Source organism: Megascapheus bottae, chromosome 9 (genome assembly GCF_031878675.1).
Source record: "Megascapheus bottae isolate mThoBot1 chromosome 9, mThoBot2.hap1, whole genome shotgun sequence".
NCBI classification, from domain to species: Eukaryota; Metazoa; Chordata; class Mammalia; order Rodentia; family Geomyidae; genus Megascapheus; species Megascapheus bottae.
Window position 1 is genome coordinate 61771745 of NC_143517.1, and position 23759 is coordinate 61795503.

General features: G+C 37.2%; 2 protein-coding genes across 23 annotated transcripts in view; one reads left to right on the forward strand and one right to left on the reverse strand.

Annotated features, from left to right (window-relative positions):
• The window catches only part of Tmem71 (transmembrane protein 71), a 46487-nt gene extending 40596 nt beyond the window's left edge, over positions 1-5891 (reverse strand). For 7 of the 13 annotated variants that reach the window (XR_016536711.1, XR_016536710.1, XM_090339430.1 and 4 more), the window contains exon 1: positions 5434-5620. The gene's annotated coding sequence lies outside the window, so the exon portion shown is untranslated. Of the gene's footprint in view, positions 1-65; positions 220-5433; positions 5622-5706 lie in introns of those variants that run through there. The other 6 variants (XM_090339425.1, XM_090339423.1, XM_090339435.1 and 3 more) reach the window with 4 other exon arrangements.
• The window catches only part of Phf20l1 (PHD finger protein 20 like 1), an 86501-nt gene continuing 68547 nt past the window's right edge, over positions 5806-23759 (forward strand). For 5 of the 10 annotated variants that reach the window (XM_090339410.1, XM_090339413.1, XM_090339414.1 and 2 more), the window contains exons 1-2: positions 5806-6045; positions 8118-8237. In XM_090339410.1, the coding sequence (XP_090195536.1) occupies positions 8155-8237 (83 nt within the window). In that variant the 5' untranslated portion in view covers positions 5806-6045; positions 8118-8154. The remainder of the gene's footprint in view (positions 6046-8117; positions 8238-23759) is intronic. The other 5 variants (XM_090339417.1, XM_090339419.1, XM_090339418.1 and 2 more) reach the window with 2 other exon arrangements.

Below are 23759 nucleotides of genomic sequence, written 5' to 3' on the forward strand. Positions count from 1 at the left end.
AGTCACTAAGAGGTTAGAAGTCTTGGTTACTATTAGTCTGTACAGTTTCTATGTTCCATTCTTACCTGATCCCCCCTCAGATGTACCAACTTGGCGCTAAAGGCAAACACCCAAGGAATTAGGAAGGCGATTGTCAATGTCTTACTAGAGTTGTCTCTCATTAGGCCTGTGCTTCTAGTTTTGCATTTTAGGAAGTGTATCCTCAGCTTTCCTAAATGTCTGAAAATTTCAATTCAGAGAAATAGTCAGTGTAAGGCAGTTGATTGGATAGTTATTACTTTCGTTATCCGATTTTCATTTCATCTCTTTCAAGTAGTAGCACTGCAATTTTGCTTTATCGCTCAGTTCCTAGGACTTGAGTTGATCCTCACTCTGGCTTATCTTTTGGGGACTTGAATACAGGTTTAAGTGATGTCATTCAGGCTAGGAAGAGAATTATTTTTAAGGCTTATTTTTATGTTTTGGGATGCTGTAACGACAAGTGGGAGGCTGTTGGGAATAAGAGTCTGAGTCAAACCAACCCAAAAGAAGCAGAGTGAAAGATGATGTATAATTTGATGCCTGAGTCAAAGCACAGCAAAGGAAGACATTTTTTTTTTGCCAGTCCTGGGCTTGAGCCCAGGGCCTGAGCCCTGTCCTTGGACTTTCTCAAGGCCTCAAGGCTAGAGCTCTACCACTTGAGCCTCAGCACCACTTCCGGCATGTGGTACGGAGGAATTGAACCCCGGTGTTCGTGCATGCTAGGCAAGTACTCTACCACTAGGCCAAACTCCCGGCCCCAAGGAAGACATATTTTATCTCTTATTAATTCCACAAACTATTAAATTCCCCTTATGCTTTAGCCTGTTCCCATTAAAGTGTCAGTAATAGGCAACCAAATGAACCCTAACCCCCTGCAACTCTGAAACTTTTGTCCATGCAGGAATTATTTAAGGTTGTTTAAAAGCAATATCCAGTCCCAAGGGAGGGAATAGGACCCAAGAACTGACATTTTAACAGCCAGCCCCCTTAAGTCCAATGCAATTTCTAAGTGGGCCTTGCTCGAGAAACCCTGGTATATTGAGCAAAAAATGATACCCCCATTAAAAAAAAGTCAGAGATAGAAAGTGTCAACACAGCAACAAGAAGTAAGAATCCTATCTTTGATCCTGATATGGCTGAGGAGGAATTTTTCTGAGGAAACAAATGTAGAGCTCACAGTCAGTGCTTTCCTATTTCAGGAATCTTTACCCCATTTCTTATTAGAATTTCTTTCTGCTCTATATTGCCCGAGTGTGTATCTCTGCTTGTTGGAATCTGCGGAGGATCTATGGGTTGTTTCAGTATAATTATTAGTATATTATTATGATCAGTAATAATTATTTGTAGTATTCCATTCTTAAATGAACTAGAGTAAGATAATAATTAGGCTCATTCCCTTGTATTAGGGCAATCAGCACCCACATAAAATAAGGTTTCTTGTCTGTCTTGCAGCATTTTCCAAACCAGATATCTATCTATCCATCTATCTATCTGTCTATCTATCTATCTATCTATCTATCTATCTATCTATCTATCTATCTATGTAGGTAGATAAAGATATATGTGTGTATATGTGTATATGTAATATATGCATGTATGTATTATATTAATATATTTTATATATATTATATTGCATATATGTGGCCTTTAGTAGAAGAGAACATGATATCTCAAAATTGTTCTGGCCATGTGTAAAAGTCTTTCAAATGTCAGAAATCTAAGAAATCTAAGAAAGCTTTCTACATAGAGTGGGTAGCAATGAGGAACGAATTAGAAGTGCTGAGGATATATTAGGAACATGAACATGGGTAGAGGTGATGCCCATCAGTTTGTTCTTTCTCAGGAATTTATTCTGGATCAATTAGTTCTCCAGTCACTTGATAAATGGGCATGGTAACAGTAAGTCAAGACTAGTTGCAATTTATGGAATGGGAGATTTTCTGGAATTGTTGGTTGTAGCCAAGTAGGCTTCCACAAAATTCATCTAATAAAACAATGCACACCTTGAATTTCTTTGATTGCCTTTGCTGATGCTAATTACAAATATACCATAAAATACCTTTTTTTGTATTTGATGTGTAATCAAGGAACACCAGATTTTGAGTAGTGCCCTTTCCCTCTCTTAAGATACACATCCAGTTTTCAAATATTCTAGAAAGTATTATGGTTCCATATTCACAGTTTTAATATTGGAGGAATTTAGATCGTGATTTCTGCCTAACAACAGTTATTTCAAGATAATTTTCCGACGACTTGTTTGGTTCTGCTCAAACACAGCTGTAAGTTGTTTATTTCTATATTTGGAGGTGGAGTGACTGATGGCTGGCACCAACCATCTGGAAGAGGGTGTGTTAGGTGAAAGGCGAGAGGGCATACAATACATAGCTCCATTACATGGCTGGGAACTCATCTTCACATTATCTTTATCTTGCAGCCTCGCCATAGTCATTAACTCTGACTTTGTATGGCTAAAAGAATGACAACCTACATGAAGGTTTTGTTAGTTTTATCAATTTTTTTTTTGGCTCACAGCCTGACCAAGATAAAATGAACAGGACATCCAAAGATGTAGAGTATCTGTAAAACATGAACTTTTGGGTAAGAGGGACCTCAGTTAAATCCTAGTTTATTAGATGTATGTCCTTTGCCAAATTTTCTAAATTTTTTGAGTCTTGGTTTTCAGTTTTCTTTTGCAAAAAAATCGAGGCCTTAATGATCATATTTAATATATATGCATATATATGTGTGTGTTACAAAATGATCAAAGAAATAAAGTCATAAAAGTACCTACTATTCAGGGCTCATGTCAAAATGGAAGCATTGCTTGAATGATTCCATGGATATATATGTGAAAGAATGAAGGAGTGAATTTTACAGTCAGTGAGGGAACATGCATGCAAGGACACAGATGCCCAAGTCTGAATATGGTGATGGTGTCTTAATTGTTCTGGAATGCAGAAAAGACTACTGACGTAGAGTTTTATCTATTTAAATATCCTCTTCTTAGAGTATATACTGTGTTACACCCTTTCCACTTTCATAAAATCAAACTTGTCAATAATAAATTACACACATATATTTAAGCTATTATGATATAATGACATGCAAAGCACACGTTATAGAAACAATTCATCTTAAAATATTGTCAGCACATAATGTTCAGTTATAGCTCACAAAAAGATATAATAAAGTGGCCAAGTGTTTGCTCTTAAATTTAGATTTACTCTGAATGTAACATCTCTAGTACAGACTGATACAGATACAGCCCAGCTATGCCTCAAATATTTGGGATAGCTTAGCTTTTGATGACTGAATAACTTATTGCTAATGTTCAGAAAAAATGATCTTGTTATATGCTACATACTTGCTTTATTTTTGAAAAAAGTGGATTTACATTAAAATCTTGGAAAATACACTTCCATTTACATGCCAAATTCAGTTTAGGGACAATGGTAGTTTTTTTTCATCCATGTGTGCCATTCAGAAGCTATATGTGACCTATGGAAATGCTTCAGTGTATTGACTTCACTGTCAATTTTGTTACAACTAGCAGCACTGTGTGTCCCTCCTTCCTAAATACTACAAGTATCCTACTGCAATCATAGGTCAATGAAAAATACCCTGTCTCCTATGCCCAATGTGCACTGTAGGCAATGATATTAATTCAAAAGGGATGCCCTATAAAATCCATTCAACCCATTCATTTAATGCACAAGAGCACATTTCTATTTTTATTTTTCAAACTTGCAGTGATGGAATTGCTTCTGTGAATTCAAACAAAAGAGTCATCTGTTGGGGATAAATTGGCAAATCCTCAAAATATCGGAAAATGAGTACAACTGGGTTATCTTTAAGTTTTATTTAAATGACAAAATTATCCCATGTTTCATTTAAGTTATTAAAATTTCAGTAAGTACATAATAGTTTTATTATTAGGAAGCAGGGGGCTCTATGGGGCATGAGTGTGATTTAGCTCTAGGTTAAAAGTCAGACCTGATTTCTGGAACTGGAGCTGCTACTGATGCTGAAAAACATTTGTGTTAATTTGAATATCCTTAGCTATCAGGGATAAAAAGTCCTTGCTAAGTAAGTTTAATCAGCATTGTTTTCATCCAATTTTGTTTTAAGGGAGACTCAAAATAGTGTCTGATATTTCTATCTTATGCAGTGGTATGTTGACTCTCTCTAATAATTATTCCTGAATGTGTGGATTAATCAGTTTGGACAGTATTATACTGTGCAATAATAGCTGTCAGTAAATATTTTTATACAATAAATATTTTTCTTATATTAGATATTGGTTACATATTACTAGTTGTTGCCAGTCTCACCATTGTCTATCTGCAGCCTGGGTTGCTAGAGCAGTTATTATGTCAAAAACTATTATTTACAGTGCTAAGTACACAGTTTGGTGAACTGCCTTCTTACGTTACCAAATGAGTTTGACGAATTTCTCTTCCAATTTCATTTTGTAACAAATCAAATGATCACTCACAATAGTAAGGAAGGTGAAAAATGTTATCCTGCCTGGGCCAAAGGAAGATTTTAGAAGTATCTGGAGCATGGAGTTAGTGACAATGATAGAATTTTTCTGAAATAGTGAAAGGTTGAAGATGCTGAACAACCAAAAGAAGAAGAAGACAAATATCTCTCCCCTGCTGATTGTCTTATTTGGAACCTTTCTATGTACCTACCTCCCTGTGCAATGTAACTCAAGCAACACAGTAGATACTGAGTAAATGTGTTTTGAATACAAGGATGCATATGAATTGGGCTTAATTTGCCCATTCTCAGTATACTGAAGCTTAAAGAGAGTTATTTTGCTATTTTAACTCCACAATAGGAAGAAGGACAAATATATTTGTATGTAACCACAGATTTTGAAAACTTGGAAGACAGAGCTGTAAATTGAAACAGGCAAAACCCAGATGTTTCTTCTCCATATTACTTCGTAATCACTGGTAGGGTCACTGTCCTAAGTAGTTTGCACAGTACTTTGGGACAATGTTGGGATGCAAAGTGCTCTCATTAGTTGTGTAATCTGGCAGTAATTCCATCAAGGTAGTCAGAGGTTCTTCAGTTGTGTGCCCTCCACCCTCCATCTTGGTTACATATATACATACACCTATATATATATACACATATACACCTATATACACATACATATAGGTGTATATATGTATATATGTGTGTGTATATATAGAGATATATGTTTTGTAGAGGTCTAGGTGGTGCAGGAGAACAATGGTTGTAATTGTCCTGTGATATATTTACAACCCACTGTCTGTAATAGACTATCAGAAAGTCATTTCAGCAAGTCTTCTGTTCTCAATGTGGAAGGAAATGGATATCTAAGAAAGTGGGCAGTGGAGTGCATTTATAAAAAGCTGGTGTCAGTAAGTGGTAGCCTACCTGACAAGCAAAGCTTGAAGTCTTGAGTTCAAATCCCATACCAGGAGGAAAAGCAAAGCAAAATCTTGCCCAGTATCCTAAATAGAGGAGTTTGAGGGTCATGGATTTCATAAACTCAACAATCATAATCCATGGGCAAAAGTCAAACACTACAACCGCCCACAAGAGCCCGGCGCCCAGGCCCCTCCCACTTCGCTGTCCTTCAACTCAAGCAAAGCCCCGCCTTCCAGCTCGACCGTCCAATTAATTGCTCGGCCGGAGCCCAACCCTCACCAGTCACGTGACTCTGCGAGTCCCGCTTCCGGTGCGTCGCGGGCGGCTGACGTCGCCAGGCCGGTCGTCGCGTCTGGGCTGTCCGGCGGCGGCGGCAGTGGCAGCGGAGCCTGAGGCGATGGCAGCGCTCTCCGAGCGGGCTTGAGGGCTCGGACCCAGCTCCCTCCCGCGCAATTTCAGGCCGACCGGAAGCCAACGCCCTCAGCTCACTCCGCTCCAGCTCCCTCCGCGGCCGCTGCCCCGGGTGCGGGCGGAGGCGGAGGCCCGGGCTGGCCGCCCCACTCGAGCCCGGCTCGGCCCCGGACGGCCAGGCTGCTGTGCGGAGAGGAGGCCGAGTCGGTAAGAGGCGGCGGCGGCGGGGCCTGGAGGCCGCCGGGCCTCCGCTTGGCCGCCCGGGCACCCCCTGCGCTGGTGTCACTCCCGGGCCTGCTCCCCACCCGCGCGCCCCCCTTCCCCGCAACTCGCCGGCCCCATTGTTCGGGCGCCGCCGCCGCCGGCTCAGCTCCCCCCCCCCCCCTTCCTGCCGGGCCGGGTGGCTGTCAAACCTGGACTCCGCGGGCTGCCGGCCAGCCCCTGCCCAGCCTCCCCGCTGGGCTCCTGCCCAGTCCAGGTCCTGCCTCAGCCCCACAGCGTGTGGCTCGTGCCTTCCTTTTTCACCCTCGCTTTACTGCTTTTCTCGCCTCTGTGTCAGAAATTACCAAGTTTCTCTTCCCTCCTACCTGTCATCCGCCGCCAGGAACACCTTCCTAAATATTCTTTTTTTTTTTTTCCATTCTTTTCCGTTTCCTTTCCTGTCTTTTTTTTCCCTTTTTCTTCTCTGCCTCCTGTTTTTTTTTTTGATTCATATGTCCCTCCCTCCCCCACCCTACCGATATGGTTTTATTTTGCACAAGTTTTTCTATTCAAACCCTCTGTCGTTCTCCCTTCTCTCCTCCCCCCACCCCCAGACAGAAAAGTAGTCTTGCTCTTTCTTGTACTTCATCCCTAAATGTCACCGGGGATGCCTTTTGTAGACTTAAGTTTGTTCCTATCAGATGCTAGTGAACAGCAAGAATTCTGGTTTGATTTGTACACATTGAAGTAACTGCCTTATGTGTTGCACACTGATTAAAAATTTCTATTAAAAAATACCCATGCCTGTTCCCTGAACACGAAATACCTCCCTAGCCCAAATTCTTGCTAACTTTTAAATTAAACAATTATTTGCTGATGCCGTAGCAGTAGGATCTCTTTACTGTCCTTCAAACTATGAGTTTTGAGGTTTGATTTCACATTTTTAGAGTGAATGTTGAACACTGTTTTCTTTCTTTCTTTTTTTCTTTTCTTTTTGACCTATCAGATTCACTCCTAAGAGAAAAGGGTAGATTTTGTGTTCCTTATTATATTTTTGTCTTTTATGTTGTGGTCATACCATTATAAGAAACTACACAGGTGTGTGTGTGTGTGTGTGTGTGTGTGTGTGCGTGTGTGAAACTGGAGGGAACATGGTAGTAATAGTAATAGTTTTAGGAATCTCTACAACAGCAATAGGTTTCTATTTCTCATTGCCAGTTATAGTTTGATTATACTATGCCAATTACATTTTGATTAGGCTATGTATACGTCACAATGTTTTTGTATTCTTTACACACTAGTGAAAACAGCACACCTCAACTGTGCTAGGTGGCCAGTGTGCCTGAAAGGGTAGTAAACAGTTTACATGTGAACGACCTAGAGAGACACTGTGCTCCTTTTCAGGTTTTGTTTAACATTAAAACACTTTTATTGTTAGTGTGGGACAGTAAGACATTGGACAATACATTCTTGGTGAAGACAGTTGGCAATATTGCATATTAAATATAAAAACTCAGTTGCTATCAAGGTAGGGACAGTAGGTAATGAGATATCCAGTCATGAGAATGATGAGATTACTGGCTGGCATATGCTGTCTACTGTTTTTTCCATCTTTCTGTATTGCTGATGTATTGTTTTGGGTTTTATAGTCTGAAGCACTAAAATAGTAATTGAAATTACCTGGAAAAATCATTAATTTATCCTCTCAAGAATTATAACAATCATTACAGATCACTTATTTCTCTTAACTTTAAAAGACAGGAAATCTTCAAAATATATTAAATGTATTTAAATATATTAAAATATTTTAAAATCTGTTAGCAAATTTTAAGTCCCATCTGTTTTTTCTTTTTAGCTACTTATTATTTCCTTATGCCTTTTTCATAATTCCTTAATAAGGATTCCTGCAGGTTGCCCATTATTTTGCCTAGAAATGTTGGATGTCATCTTTTTTTAATCAGTTATTTTAAGTTCTCGTCTATTTTTAAGGTGATTTAGTTTGAATTTTGCCTGTTCCACTACACCATATTTCCTATGCATATTATGCATTGGGATCTAACTTTTTTTTTCTTCTTGAGGTAGTGAAAAGAGAATACTGAAGAATAGGATCTCAAGATGAGTAAAAAGCCCCCAAATCGTCCTGGAATCACTTTTGAGATTGGTGCTCGTTTGGAGGCACTGGACTACTTACAAAAATGGTATGGAAAATACAGAATATTGACCTAATGCATAGTTACTTACTATTAATCCCATTGATAGTAAAGGAAACATCAGTATATTTGCATTTTATATAACTATATTGGATTTAGAGTTTAGTCTTTTCTAAAACTATAGTCAGGCTTATTAAGTATAATCATTATCAATTTAGATGTTTAAGACCTGAACATAATTTTTTAGAATATGAGTTATAAAGAGGGTTAATGCTTTTGTATACCTAACATAAACTATAATGGGGGAGATGAAGAGGGAGAGAATTTAGATAATCAGCTTCCTAACTTTTGGATACATTTGGATAGGCCTGTTTTCTTTCCTTTGCCAGAGGATGATTTTTAAACTACAAAGTGTAAATAATGATTATTACAGTATTTTTTCATAGCTTAAACTATCAGAAATATCTGTAGTACTCACTATTCCTTTCAAAATGGAACGCAGCTTCCTTCTTCTCTAAAAGGCACAGCACTATGGTAGGGTAACTGTTACCAGGAAATGGGCAAACAATCCTTTCACAGCTCTGCTTCTTTCCTTGTTTGTCCATTTGTGGGAAGTTGTCAATGCACATGCCTCCAACCTGCCCCTTAAAAGTAGTGTAGGAAAAGGTGCCAACCATCTATAAAGGACAGAAGGGGAGTAACATGTAGGGGTCACTCGGCCTCAGGAATAAAAGATTCCCTTTTTTTCCTAGGGAACTAGTACCTCACTCATACTGGCTAACACTAGATATACTTCCTTGGCAGATGTCCTCTTGTTTCATTCTCAGGTCCTTAGCCTGAGAAGAGGTCCTCTTGGAGCAGCGCTGCCTTTGCTTCTGCTGAGACCTGTTGAAACTTGGAGCAAGTTATCTAGTTGTTTAGCAACTCCAGGACTTTGTTCACCAGACATTTTGACATTTTGTGTTATTGCATTCCATTAAAACCATAGTGCTCTTTTGATTGATTTGCAATAAGTGTACTTCCTAACTTGGCAATGACAAAGAGAGAAATCTTATTTAGTCATGACATTTAGCTTTAGATTAGCCCAGAATTGCTGTCTTTAACATCCCACCTTAGAGCTCAGCACACTCCCTGATACCTTAGCTTAATGACCGTAGACTCAGACTAAGTGTAGTGGAGGCTACAGTTTGAATGGGATTATTCTTCTCCATTCTTCTATCTTCATCTTAGTGGGGGTTCTTTAAAAGAAGTCTAATTGTCTTTCTTCAGGTGGAGAGTATACACAGTGTTTTTGAAAAGGGGGCTTGCCATGTGGGAAACAGGCAGCAATTCTGTCCTAGTTGTAATAATAATAAAAAATGTCTCTATTATTGCCAAATGTCAATGGGAGACTGGGAGAAAGTGGTGGGAAAATGCTCTTAGGAACCACTGCATTAGACCATACAACAAAAGATGAAGGCATATGCAGTAATTGGCTTCTTTGATATGGTTAGTTGGAATCTATCATTGAGAAGATACACTGCTACATCTATGTGTGATATAAGAGTGCGGAAATAATACTTCTGTTAAGTCTTTGATTCTGTGACTAGCTAGTTAATTTGTTTTCATATCTTCTCTGACTTTTCGACAGACAAAGTTGCAATTAAACTAGCTTCCAGTTTTGGAGGAGCACATAGTTCACTAGTTCTTTAAGTATGTTTAGAGACAGTACTATAATTTTCATATTGGGGAGAAACATTTGGTAGTGAGATTTTTTTTAATTCAGTGTTAAGTTTCTGGTATGGTAGTTAAAAGAAAAAAGATTATAAAAGGAAGGTACTCTTATGCTAAATATACTTTAGTGCTTTGTGCTTTTAGAATGTTTTGAATTTCAAAGAACAAACCAAGCTGTAGGTTCTCATCAAGAAGTACTTGATGCTTATTAGATATGTTGATTCTGTGCAAATATTCTCTTTGATTAAGGTTAGATTCAATCTGAATCACTCCATTAATAATGGTTTTGATGCAACAGCATAAATATCATGTCATTGAAACTTGACATCATTGATTTAATTTTTATCAAATCCTATTACCATTATCAAATTATCAAATCCTTTTACAATTCTGTTTCAGGAGGCTTTAAAGCTATGTACATATATCAAGAACTAATGAGCCTCAGCTTAGTTTTAGATTTAATATTAAGTGGTTAAATACAGAATAACTGCTAAATTGTTTAGGTTAATTTTATATGTAACTTAACAGTTCCGTGAGACTCCTTGGGCTTTTTTTTTCTCAAGGCTAGTTGTCTGCCATTTGAGCCACAATACCACTTCCAGCTTTTTTCTATGTATGTGTTACCAAGGAATCAAACCTGGGTCTTTTTACATGCTAGGCAAGCACTCTACCACTAGGCCAAAATCCTGGCCTGAGATAATATTTTTAATGGGATTTATGTCTAAATGAGATAATACACTTTATATTGTATACATATTTATATAAGAATATCATTACATTTGTTGAAGTTCTTTCTAGATTTCATTATAAATTCTTTAATTTTTTTCTTTTTTCTTTACTATTGAGAAACAAACTTTTGACATTCTCATAAGTAATAGAATAGTTAATAATTGAAAATATATTGAAACATTCCTCTCCCTCTGCTCTTTCTTTTTTTTCTTGCATATTGCTTTTGCATCCCTATTAAATACTTCATCTTCCAAATTCTTTAAAACTTCAGAGTTATTGAGTCATTGGATATAAATGTAGTTTGAGCTGTTATAGTCATTGTATAGATTCACTTGGACCAGATTCCAAATCTTGCTATCAGTGGGAAAGCTCATTGATAGTTTGAGTATTTTCTTTGTCCTTAAGACATTTAACGAAGCTGTACATCCATTATTGAGGAATTAACTTATTACATGTTGATATATTTACTTTTTTCTATATATTTTTATTGTAATTAATAGAAGGGTTATATTATATTCACCAGATAGAAGGTGCATTACTTTACAAACATTGATACCCTTTCTCATGTTTTGATCTCATTTCCCTCCTTCCACCCCTGCCCCTCATCTTTTTTCCCCCTTCCCTATCCTATTTCAAATAACCAAATAAACATATATACAATATATCAGATAGCAAGGTAAAGTACTGTAACAATATGAGATAACCAAGGGACAGCAAAAGAGATGAGATAACATAGTACATTAAGGACAACAATCACACATTATATGGCTTTTGTTTTTATATCCTGGAGGTCCTTTCATTTAGCATCATCCTATATAGCCTTATATATCTAGGTTTTGCTTTATTGTGAATCTCTGCTAGGAGAGCCCAAGGATATATTTACTTTTAAAGAGTAGTAATGTATGACTATAATCCCACCTACTCTGGAGGTTGAAGCCAAAGGATTATAAATTCTGGGGTAGCCTATGTCACTTAGTGAGAATTGACATCAAAATAAAAGAGGGTTGGCAATGTAGTTCATAGAGAAGTTGCCCAACATGTGCACAACCCCGGATTCAGTCCTCTTACCACATAGAAAATGTCATAAAATCAGATATAAGGGATTATAGCAGAACTCAAAATGCCAATTAACTCATTCTGTTTTGTATATATACGCCTTTTTTTTTGGGGGGGGGCTAGTCTTGGCGCTTGAACTCAGGGACCTGTCCTTGGACTTTTCTCAAGTTTAGAGTTTTACCATTTAATCCACAGCACCACTTGGCATTTTCTATGTATGTGGTACTGAGGAATTGAACCCAGGGCTTTGTGCATGCTAGGTAAGCACTCTATCACTAGGCCAAATTCCCAGCCCAGGCCTTTTTATTTATAAAAAAGAAGATACATTTTGGTTTGAGCCCTAGAATAAAAAGGTAAATTCAATATGGTAGTTAGAAATAAACAAGTTAAGCTCCTGCTTTCAGGTACATATGATTTAATAGGAGCATCTAGTCTTTTTTTCTAGGTAAAGTATATTATTACTGCTTGAGTAAACCATATCATATAGTCCTTATAAAGTTTACAAAAATCTTAGAAAATATATTGTATTCTTAAGTCTTGATTTATTATACTTTATTTCCAAAGTGAGGCTACATCTACATAAGAAAACTCATTGATAGTTTGAGTATTTACCAGTACTAATGAATGCAACTCCTGAGAAGCAATTGAGAGGTCAGTCACCTTAATTCTACTATTTGCTATATAAATTTGGATCCCTTAAGTAAACCCAATTCTTTTGAGAAGCATGATGGGATGCTTTAAATCTCAGATGTTCTGTACTCTGATGTTCCATAACTCTCTATTAGTCTTCTTAAGGGTAGACTAAGAGTAGTTCCATTAATACAGGTAGCCATTCTCTGTCTCATTTCCATCATTTTTCCACTATAACCACTGTCTATTTCAACATTGATATTGAATTTTATAATCTATAGAAGGTAGTGACATTGTAAGAATGAAAATGATAACAGTATTTTAATTAAGGAAAAGGTTTTAGACTTGGAGTTATACTTGATACATTGTAAGTAGATGGATTTAAATCTAGATAGTTGCTAATTATGTAAGTATGGGTAAGTCTTAGTTCAGTTAGCAAAATGGAAGCAGTATTATTGTTTTTCATTTACAGGTTGATTTTTAGTGATCAAATAAGCTTGTGTACTTAAACTTGCACTTAATTAAACAAATTTAAATATAATTATAAACCATTAACAAATGCAAGGAAAGAGGGAGGATTGAAATATCTCTGGGGAGCCAGAGACTTAAGCATTAACTTTTAAATGGAGATACTAGTAATATTTAGGATCAGCAGGAAAAAAACTGTCATTACAACAAACTATAGACAATATTTTTGAGATGTAATCAAATTTTTGTATTCTCATAGTTTTATGGCACATAGTACTCTTGCAACTATTAATATTTCTAATCCTTAAGAATATTGTTCGGTAATAAATGATAAACCTGGTATGGACTATTGGTTTAACTTATGTTTTCTGATTAGAATTACAAGTTAATTTATAGTAAGCAATTTATGAAAACAAAATAGATCAGGTAATATGCTGATGTTAGTCTTAAAAGGAATTTGAAATATAGAGTCAATTTAAAACATTCAGATGAGTTATGCTCTTCTGACTCCTTTTGGAATATTTCTATTTAATTCTCTTCTAGATCTAAAGAAAAGGAAAAGGACAGATTAAAAAATGTGGAGATGTCTCAAAGTATCAGAGTTTGATAGAACAGGATAAATTTGAATTGGCAAATGCTGTTTCCACACTTTTGGAGGTTTATGAACTATATGGAACATTTGCAAATGTGAGTTTCTTAAGATGGTCATGAACAGAATTTTAAGAGTTTGAAATTGAGGGAATTAAGATTGTAGCAAGTACAAATGCCTTCTAATTTAAAATAAATACATGCTGACTTAAACACTACTTTTTCTGTTTGAATTTAGTTACTCAAAGAGTAACATTAGAAGAGATAATTTGTATAATTTATATTTAGGGTAGGTGAATGCTCCCATAAAGTAGTATCTGGATTGTATTTTAGAAATTATTTCATATTTATATTACTTCTATGAGTTTGAAATTTATACAAATATTAGCTGAATACTTTTCAAATGTCAATATTTTTTGTTGTATAAAGAAAATTTTTATCCTTTTTACATGCAAGGTTGTCCAATGTATATATTATTATTTTTATGTCATTAATTGCTTTTGAAAATCTAATTTTAATTGTAGATTCAGGAAAAAAGTATATATAAATATAATTGAATTATATATTGAGTTTCTAAGTTCACAAAACTTGTCTATGAACTGAGGTGAAGAGACCTTGCAGGGAATTCAGATTTGAATTAGTGTTTGTTTTCTAAACTTCATTACAAATTTTAAATCTTAAGGTCTAAGTAAAACCATCAGTTTAGTTATTGGGCAGGTTTATACCAGTGTACAAATGTTTAATTCTGTGATATTAAAAATTTCCATAAAGTAAATCCCTGTTAATTTCTTTTAATGGTGCCAAAGACAGGAACCACTTTCACCCCTATTCTGAAAGGCAAAAATAGGAATAAGGCAGTATAGACATATAAAACATACATGGCTGACTGCTTGTTTTTCATGATTTCATGTTCTTTCTTTGATTATGTCATTTTTAATTGAAATTTTCTGACTATAAAGGCTTTTTAGGGATTTGTTTTGTTTTTATGCCATCTAATTTTCATGTAAAGGAAAGAGACTATATTGGAAAAAAGTAAATTTTAACTAGAAGCCTTAAAATATGAATAGGTAAGTGTTATTTGTGGCCAGCAATGACTGTGGAGAGGTACTTCTCTGTCTCCATGTCCTGCTAGTGAGAGAGAGTGCAGGAATGTTAGTTTAGGTTCTTTTGAATGATAAACTCAAAAAATTTTTGGTCTGTTTTTACTTATTTCTACATGACATTTTTTATCTTAGTTTCAGACAGATAAATAACAAACCTGAGGATGAAGTAAGAAAGACATGAAAATGTTATATATATTATGTTCAGCTTGCTAGTTATATTCTCTTTGAAGAAGAGATAATTGAGAAAAAAATAGAAAGATGTGAATATAGTTGTAATAAAAAGAATAGAAAGTTGAGGCATTTGGGTCAATATCTGTACTTTAACCATCGCCCCATGTACAGATTCCCTAAAGCTTTGAATCTCAGTTGGCTAAGTGGGCTTGGTGTTCACAGGACATCATAATTCCTGACTTACTCTATAGTATGTATCTCATGTTAAGAAGGGTCCTACTCTCATTTCTTGGAATCAGAGAGCTCAGGGAATGCAGGTAAATTTCAGGGTTGTCCAACAGTGTCTGAGTTTATCTATGTCATATGATGACAAGGGTTAGACCAAGAGAGAAGACATACTTGCTTGTTTATCTGACATTGGGTTGATTTACAGTCATCACATACAATTTGCATACATCTCTCTGTCCCTGACTGACATCATTTCTTCTGAATGTTGTCATTGTGTGTGGTAGCATTTCAGGCTGTTCTCATCATGTTAAGTGATGTCTTTTGATGATTTTTTGATGGGGTTGATTAAAACTATAAGTTGTGGTAATAAACTACAAAGAATATATTGATTGCAGTTCTGGTTTTGTTTCATGGACAGAACTGGCATCTGCCGCTTTTCTGGGTTTTCAGTTTGGGTCCTAAATGATTTTCTTTCTTTCATTTTTTTAAATTGTATTTTATTGTCAGGGTTCATCAGTTAATGGGTACATTACTTCTTGAACCTTGATACCCCTTTTCATGTTTTTGTCCTCCTTTTCTTCCCTCTTCCCCCTCCTATTCTTCTTGTTTCCCCCCTTCCCTATTTCAGATAAACAAATAAGCATATATTCAATATACCAGGTAACAAAGTCAGATACAGTAAACATGATATTAACTATAAGTGGGAAAAGAAAAGAAATAACTTCACATAGTATATTAAGAACAACAATCACAAAGATAAACCTTTTGTTTTCTTTTAGTTGAGGAAGTAGATGCTAGTTTTTTAATTGTCAGATTCCAATATCAGTAATATAATTTTTTTAAATAAAAGAATACTATTTCCAAGGGAAAAATCATAGAAATATTTCATTTTCTGTTATTTTAACCTGTTTTTTTTAATTAGAACATGTTAACATTTGAAAGACCACAGCTATTGACCAATTGAAGATCATTAAATGCACAATTCAGAATCTATAATGATTAAACATATAGCTAAACTAGGTATCGATGGCACATGCATGTAATCCTAAATCCTAGTTACTCAGGAGGCTGCCAGGTCAGGCAGGAAAGTCTAAAAGGCCAGACTGCCGCAGACCGACTCAGCGGAAGTGCGGGGAGACCAAGTCTGGATTCACAGGTCAGGAATGGATTCGGCGATGACAGACAGACACAAACGCAAGGGAGGTTTGAAGTCTGCTGCGAAGTTTTACTTGTTGAATGTGAGATTATATACAGTCAAAGTAGGAGTAGTTTCTTTCAGTTGGCATAAGGTCAAAAGATTACAATCACGTTTAAGAATGGTTACAGGGTACATTTTTCTGAGTAGAAAAGAAACTTCTCCCTTCATTCTAAGAAGCCATGGTTAATAAGTCAGACATTATGGTTAGGCGTCATCCGCCTTGGCATTAATCACTATTAGCTTTGTTTACCATCTGTTTTCTAGTTCTTCCTATGATTCTGTTTCTAAGTTAGTAATTATTACCCTGTGCCAGGAATTGTAAAACCTTAAACCTAAGAGTCCATTGTTGCTGTTCAGTTAGAGCACACCACGGTGCTCTAGCCCTTCTAATCCTTTCCCATGTGATTCATTAGGTACTTGTGACATTTACACAAGTAATGCAGACGCATTAAAGGCATATTCAGGTAAACTAACATTTATTACTAATTCAGAGATCATGTTTTCCGTTTAGTTTCTAATTCTGTCTTATTATTAATAGAATGCATTGAGGTCATTAAGGCTGCTGTGGGTATGTCTTGCGCCAGAGTAGCCAGGCATGCACTTTTAGTTCCTGGAGCATCTAGTCGCTCAATTAATTGTTTAGGCCAGTAGCTGCCACAGAATATTACTGCCATACCATCAACTATCAGAAATGAAAAGAGTGATAAAAGAATCCCAGCACCCAGCATTATGAGCATTCCACGCATATGTCCCGGTCTCTGCCAGGGACCTCCAGGAGGCCTGATCACCATTGGTGCGAACCTCAGGACTGGCAGCCATTCAAGCTCTTTCTGCTCCATGCTGCACAGACTCCACTGGAGTGGGTGTGGCAGTTCCCCGTTTTTTATTTTTTAAGTGATATGCGTAGAAGTCACGTTCAATGGTGTGCAGGGAAGTTAAAATAATTCTGAAGATAATAGGAAATATTAATAAAATGATGATTAGGACAGTAATACCTACACCAAGAAAAATAAAATATTGAATCCAATCCAAGGGATTCAAGTCTTTAAGATAAAGTTGTGGAGAGAGTAGAAATGTCCCAGGACTCCAAGTGCTGTTGACTCATGGCTGTAATTTGCTGCTGTAAGGTAACCATATCATAGGTAAGATTTGTATTTTTCCAGACACTTAATAAATGAGATGCCCATACGGAGCTATGCCTTTTAAAGTAAAACAAATAGGTAAAGTATTAGACCTCCCCTCATAATTGACGTAAGAGGAGGTATTATGGCCAAAATGAAAAGTTGGAGATTCCTCCAAGATGTCAGAAACATTAATTATAACCTTAATATATTCTGAGTTTTCCCAGCCTACTGGATGTAAAGGCAGAGGCTTTGGAATATAAGTCCAGTAACTTTGTGCTGAGGTCACCGGGGAGTTCACAGTAAGGAGAGATAATAATGCTAAAAGGAGAGTTAATGCAGTCTTTGGCTGATGGGTTGTTTTTAGTAATGTTTCCGCTTCATGTAGAAGATGATGAAGATCTTTTGGAGGGCGAGGTGTGCTCTGCTGCGGTTGGAGTGAGAGACGGGCCATCCACGCATTCGGCGGAAGAGTTGCTTCTGCTTTCGTTTTTGTCTTCGGGACATTTTTAGTCGCTGCGGGCTGGATGAGTCTGTCTGGAATCCAGATGGGAGTCTCGGCATCCTGGGCTGCAGACATCCCGGACCCGGTGTGTCTGTCTCTCTTCTATTTTTTCTTAGTTCTTGCCCCCTATTTCAGGAACCCCAATCTGCGAACCCTGGTTTGTTGCCGGCTGGCCCTGGCAACTGGCACCTGAACAGGGACTTTGCTTTGTCCGGGCAGGCTCAAAGTTGCGGCTATTAGATTAATGAGTCCTACAAAAGGCCATGTTACTCCAATTAAAGCAACAAGGTGGTCAACTCAGAAATAGTCTAAGTATGATCTTACCTGGAACCTGGTAAGAGCCAAAATTACATTTGAATAAGGGTTTCTGACCTTCTCCATGGGCCTGCTGGAGATTGCTATAAAGTAATTTACAAGAGTAAGTTGAAATAGCAATTAAGTAACCATTTTGATAGTCCTAATTTTCCTTGTTTCTTTTTTTTTTTTTTTTTAACCAAAACTTTAGGACAACTTTACTTTTAAATTTTGTTCAGAAACCATTTCTACTTTTCTTTAACTTTTACACTTTGTAACTTAAACTCTTAACACTTTGGTCTTTATTTGCATTTGAAAAACATTTAAGGCTAAAGGAATTCCCTTTGCCTCCAGGCCCCCTAGGGCCCAGGTCACTCCCTTTGCCTTTGGAAGAGGCTTTTTGTTTTATTCTGCAGTTTAGATTATTACTGCCTAGAACTCCATCAACAGTTTAAACTCAAATGACAGTTTTTCCCTAATGCAAGAATTACAAACATCAGTGCACCAAAAGTTATCATCAGACTTCCAGTGTCAGTCTGCAACAAAAGACAGATAGGCAAAGTTTCTGACATTAATGAACAATTTTACATTTAAATTTCTAATACATGTCTCCAAACTTTAAAGGTAATAAATCCCAAATTCCCTAATACCTCTGGCTTAAACAGGATACAATGTTTACAATGTAAACAGCTCTAAGTATTACAAAACCGGATTTTTTTTTTTTCTTCTCCAGGTCTTTAGAAAAGTACTTTTTACCAATTTCTCTTTAAACCAATGTAATAATCCTTTGAGACATTGTAAAACATTCAAACCTAATATTTTTTTGAAGTTTTAAGCTTAGATTTACCCAATTGTCTTTGTGTTTAAGTATAAATTTATCCATTGTTTTATACAGCATGCTGACAATTTAACCTTGAACATGTTCACTCACTCATTCACATACATTCATACTCAAAAATCATAAAGCGCGCAAAAATAATATCGGCCGTTCATTTTCCGGAAGTTTGTGTCAAGAGAGTTTTGCTAATTTTACTCTTACAGGTGAGAACCAGGTTCAAAACAAAACTTTTTGCAAGGCAACTTAGCTGGAATTTATTTTTCCAGGGCTTGTTACAACTGCAGACATGGGGGAGCGGCCATGCTAGGCCCAGAAATGTTCAAATAAATAACAAGGATGTGTGCTTGAGTACGCACAGAAAAACCATAAGGATCCATACTTAGAAATGGTACCAATTTTAAAGACAAAACTGGACAAGGAAAAATATGTAACACGAACAAGACAGAGAAACGGAGACTTTTAAATAATCAGACATTGACATATAACAAGAAAATTGGACTCAATCAGATACACTTAACACAAAAAACATGAGCTCAAATGAATGTTTTCACCAAACAGTTATTTTTAGATTTAGACATGTCTTGCTGGTGGGACTCTCAGGTATGCCTTGTTATTGACAAGAAACTCAGAAGGGGAGGGGGGGGTCAAGGCGTCCCTTGACCACCCAGGCCTCTGTTTTAGGCCCACAGTGCAGCTGCTTTATTAAGGGTTCGAGGAGAATTAGGGGCAGAATGACCCTGTAATAATTCAAAGAGTGGCTTTAATTCTCCAGTAGATAATTTTAGCTGAGGTCTTATCCAATTGATATTTCCTAAAACCTTTTGTAAGTCATTTAGTGTAAGTAGAGAATCCCTGCAAATCTGTAATTTTTGTGATGTTATTTTTTGTTCATGAATAACATGCCCTAGATATTTTATAGGTAACTGGTATTGAATTTTGTCAGGATTGACAACTAGTCCATTATTCTGCAATGATTCTAATAATAAAATTAAAGACTCCTGTAATTCCCCATAAATTTTTGCTGCAAGTAAAATATTATCCATATAATGAATTAGATAAACATTAGGAAATTGTTGTCTTACTGGTTCAATAGCATTGGCCACAAATTTTTGACATAACGTAGGACTATTTTTCATTCCTTGAGGTAACACTTTCCATTGATATCTTTTGTAGGGTCTTATAAAATTTACTGATGGTACACTGAATGCAAATTTCTTACAATTCTCAGGATGTAATTTTATTGTAAAGAAGTAGTCTTGTAAATTTATAACTGTAATTTTCCAATCTTTTGGAATTGTTACTGGATTTGGCAGCCCTGGTTGCAATGCGCCCATGTCATGCATGGTTGCATTTACTGCTCTTAAATCTTGTAATAATTTCCATTTACCAGATTTCTTTTTTATGGCAAAGATAGGAGTATTCCAGGGACTAGTAGTCTCCTCCAAATGTCCTGAGTTTAACTGTTTTTGAACAATAGTTTCTATGGCCTGTATTTTTTCTAGGGTAAGGGGCCATTGATTAAGCCATACAGGCTCTTCAGATTTCCAAGATATTTGATCTGCAAATAATGTAGCCTCAGTGGCCCCTATGAAAAATATTGTTCATCAATGTCTGAATCTGTAAATAGTTTAATGTTCATTTCTGTCATTATGTCTCTTCCCCATAAGGAGAAGGTCAATGAGGGAATGACATAAGGATGGATGGTTCCCTTTTTCCCATCCACTTCCCAGCGTAGGAGTTCTGCACTTTTTGCTACATTAGAAGTCATTCCCAATCCCTGTAATGAAGAGGAAGTTTTTATTACTGGCCAAGCTTGAGGCCAATCTTTTCCTGCAATAAAAGTCTTATTTGCTCCTGTATTTAAAATACTCTTAAAAGTTTTTCCATTGATTTTTACAGACAGAAAAGGCCTATCCTTTCCTATTTCCATAACCCAAGCTACTGTATTAGTTGACCCGAAAGAGTCCTGACCTCTTTCCTTTGACAACTCTGGATTAGGTAATTTTAAATAAGGAAGTAAAAGTAATTGTGCTATTCTTTGTCCTTTTCTTAGGACTACTGTTCCTTTAACACTTTTAGCCATGATTTTAATTTCTCCAATAAAGTCAGAATCAATCACTCCAGGAAGCACTTCAATCCCCAATTTAAAGTTAGAACTTCGTCCCAGTAACAATTCTGTAATTCCTGAGGGTAGAGTTCCTTGAACCGAAGTAGGCACGAGTTGAACCCCATCTTCCACAGACAGGATTACATCCTTGCCCACCGCTACATCTAACCCTGCACTTCCTGGACTGGCTCTAGGCAAATTATGTATTGTGAATTCTGGAGCCTCTGGGTTAAGGGCCTGACTGTTGGCCTTGCCCTCCTTTTCCTCTCTTGTATCGGGGCTGAGAGGCTGCCCCTTTTCTAGTTTTTTGATTCCTTGACTTCTTCTATTTTACTTCCGTATTTGCGGAATTTTGATTTACATTCATTTTTCCAATGCCTTCCTCTCTGGCATTGGGGACATATTCCTGGAGGATTCTTTTTGTATGTTCCTCCCTGTTTTTTGCTAGAGCAATCCTTTTTCATATGTCCTGATTCTCCACATTCAAAACAAGTAGGTTGAGGCCCTTTCTTAGGTCCTCCACCCCCATATGTCTGCTTGACATATGACTGAAAAGTTTGACCTTTCCTAGCTGCCGCGTAGGCCATTCCTTGCACTACCGCGGGTGAGGCGTCAGCACATGCTTTTACATAGTCTTGCAATGAACCTGTTTTCCTTAAAGGACGAATGAGGTCTTGGCAGAGTGTGTAAAATTCTCTGCCTGTAGCACCTGAGACTTTTAGACCTCGTTCTGTTAACATGTGCTTGAGAACTGAAACAAAAAGTTTCTGTCCTTTAGTTCCTGATCGCCCCATGGTTAATCTTACTCACCCTTCACCAGTCTCCCTTGTTTTACTGGCGGGACTGCAGTTCCCTTGGTGAGAGCCTATCCACTCCTTGGAAAAAGAGAAAAGAAAGGATAAAGTGTTACCTGTCCAGTCAGGTCCCTGTTCGGGCGCCACTTGCCGCAGACCGACTCAGCGGAAGTGCGGGGAGACCAAGTCTGGATTCACAGGTCAGGAATGGATTCGGCGATGACAGACAGACACAAACGCAAGGGAGGTTTGAAGTCTGCTGCGAAGTTTTACTTGTTGAATGTGAGATTATATACAGTCAAAGTAGGAGTAGTTTCTTTCAGTTGGCATAAGGTCAAAAGATTACAATCACGTTTAAGAATGGTTACAGGGTACATTTTTCTGAGTAGAAAAGAAACTTCTCCCTTCATTCTAAGAAGCCATGGTTAATAAGTCAGACATTATGGTTAGGCGTCATCCGCCTTGGCATTAATCACTATTAGCTTTGTTTACCATCTGTTTTCTAGTTCTTCCTATGATTCTGTTTCTAAGTTAGTAATTATTACCCTGTGCCAGGAATTGTAAAACCTTAAACCTAAGAGTCCATTGTTGCTGTTCAGTTAGAGCACACCACGGTGCTCTAGCCCTTCTAATCCTTTCCCATGTGATTCATTAGGTACTTGTGACATTTACACAAGTAATGCAGACGCATTAAAGGCATATTCAGGTAAACTAACATTTATTACTAATTCAGAGATCATGTTTTCCGTTTAGTTTCTAATTCTGTCTTATTATTAATAGAATGCATTGAGGTCATTAAGGCTGCTGTGGGTATGTCTTGCGCCAGAGTAGCCAGGCATGCACTTTTAGTTCCTGGAGCATCTAGTCGCTCAATTAATTGTTTAGGCCAGTAGCTGCCACAGAATATTACTGCCATACCATCAACTATCAGAAATGAAAAGAGTGATAAAAGAATCCCAGCACCCAGCATTATGAGCATTCCACGCATATGTCCCGGTCTCTGCCAGGGACCTCCAGGAGGCCTGATCACCATTGGTGCGAACCTCAGGACTGGCAGCCATTCAAGCTCTTTCTGCTCCATGCTGCACAGACTCCACTGGAGTGGGTGTGGCACCAGACAGGAAGCATGGCTTAAATGGTAGAATATAACTATGAGCGAAAAGCCAAGAGAATGTGTGATGTTCAAATTGTAGTCCCAATACATAAACACACATGCACACATAAGTAAACACAAATTTGAGCAAGTTTGGGAACCTCTCAGAGCTTTTGTCACTTCAAAAATCAGGAAAGATTGGGCACTGGTGGCTCAGGCTTATAATTCTAGCTACTCAGGAGGCTAAGATCCAAGGACTGCAGTTTGAAACTATCTGGGACAGGAAAGTTCTATGAAACTCTTATCTCTAATTAACCACCAAACAGCTGGAAGTAAAGCTTGGACTAGAAAGAAGTAGAGCACTAGCTTTGAGTGAAAAGGCTAAGGGATGGTACCTAGTCCCTGGGTTCAAGCCTCAGGTATGATCCTAGTGCTTTCTAGGCTGAGACAGGAGCATCTTGCATTTGAAGTTATCCTAGGCTCCTTAGTGACTTCCAGGATGACCAAGGATACATAGCAAGCCCCTGTGTTGTTTTTTTTTTTTTTTTAAATTTTAAGTGATCAGTAGTAGTGTTTCACACAGGGTTTGAGGATTAACCAAGACACTATTAAGAATTTATTGCATTCTTTGTGCCACTTGGTAGAGACTTAACATTTCAACTATTAAATGAGTGAAAGGTATTTTAAGAAGGCAGAATAAAAAGCATGCAAACAAATAAGACTAAAAAAATTTGTTTTTGAACGCTATTTAACTAGAGCTGGGGATGTTTAGTCTACAAGAACCTTAATTTTTCTGGAATAACTTAAGTCTACAAAAAAATCATAGTCTATAAATGTTGAGTCCAGTGCTGGTGAAGGGAAGAGTTGGAGGTAGAGAGAATTGGTGATAGTTCACTGGATTCTTATGGTAGAAAATATGGTGGGAAGAAAAGTT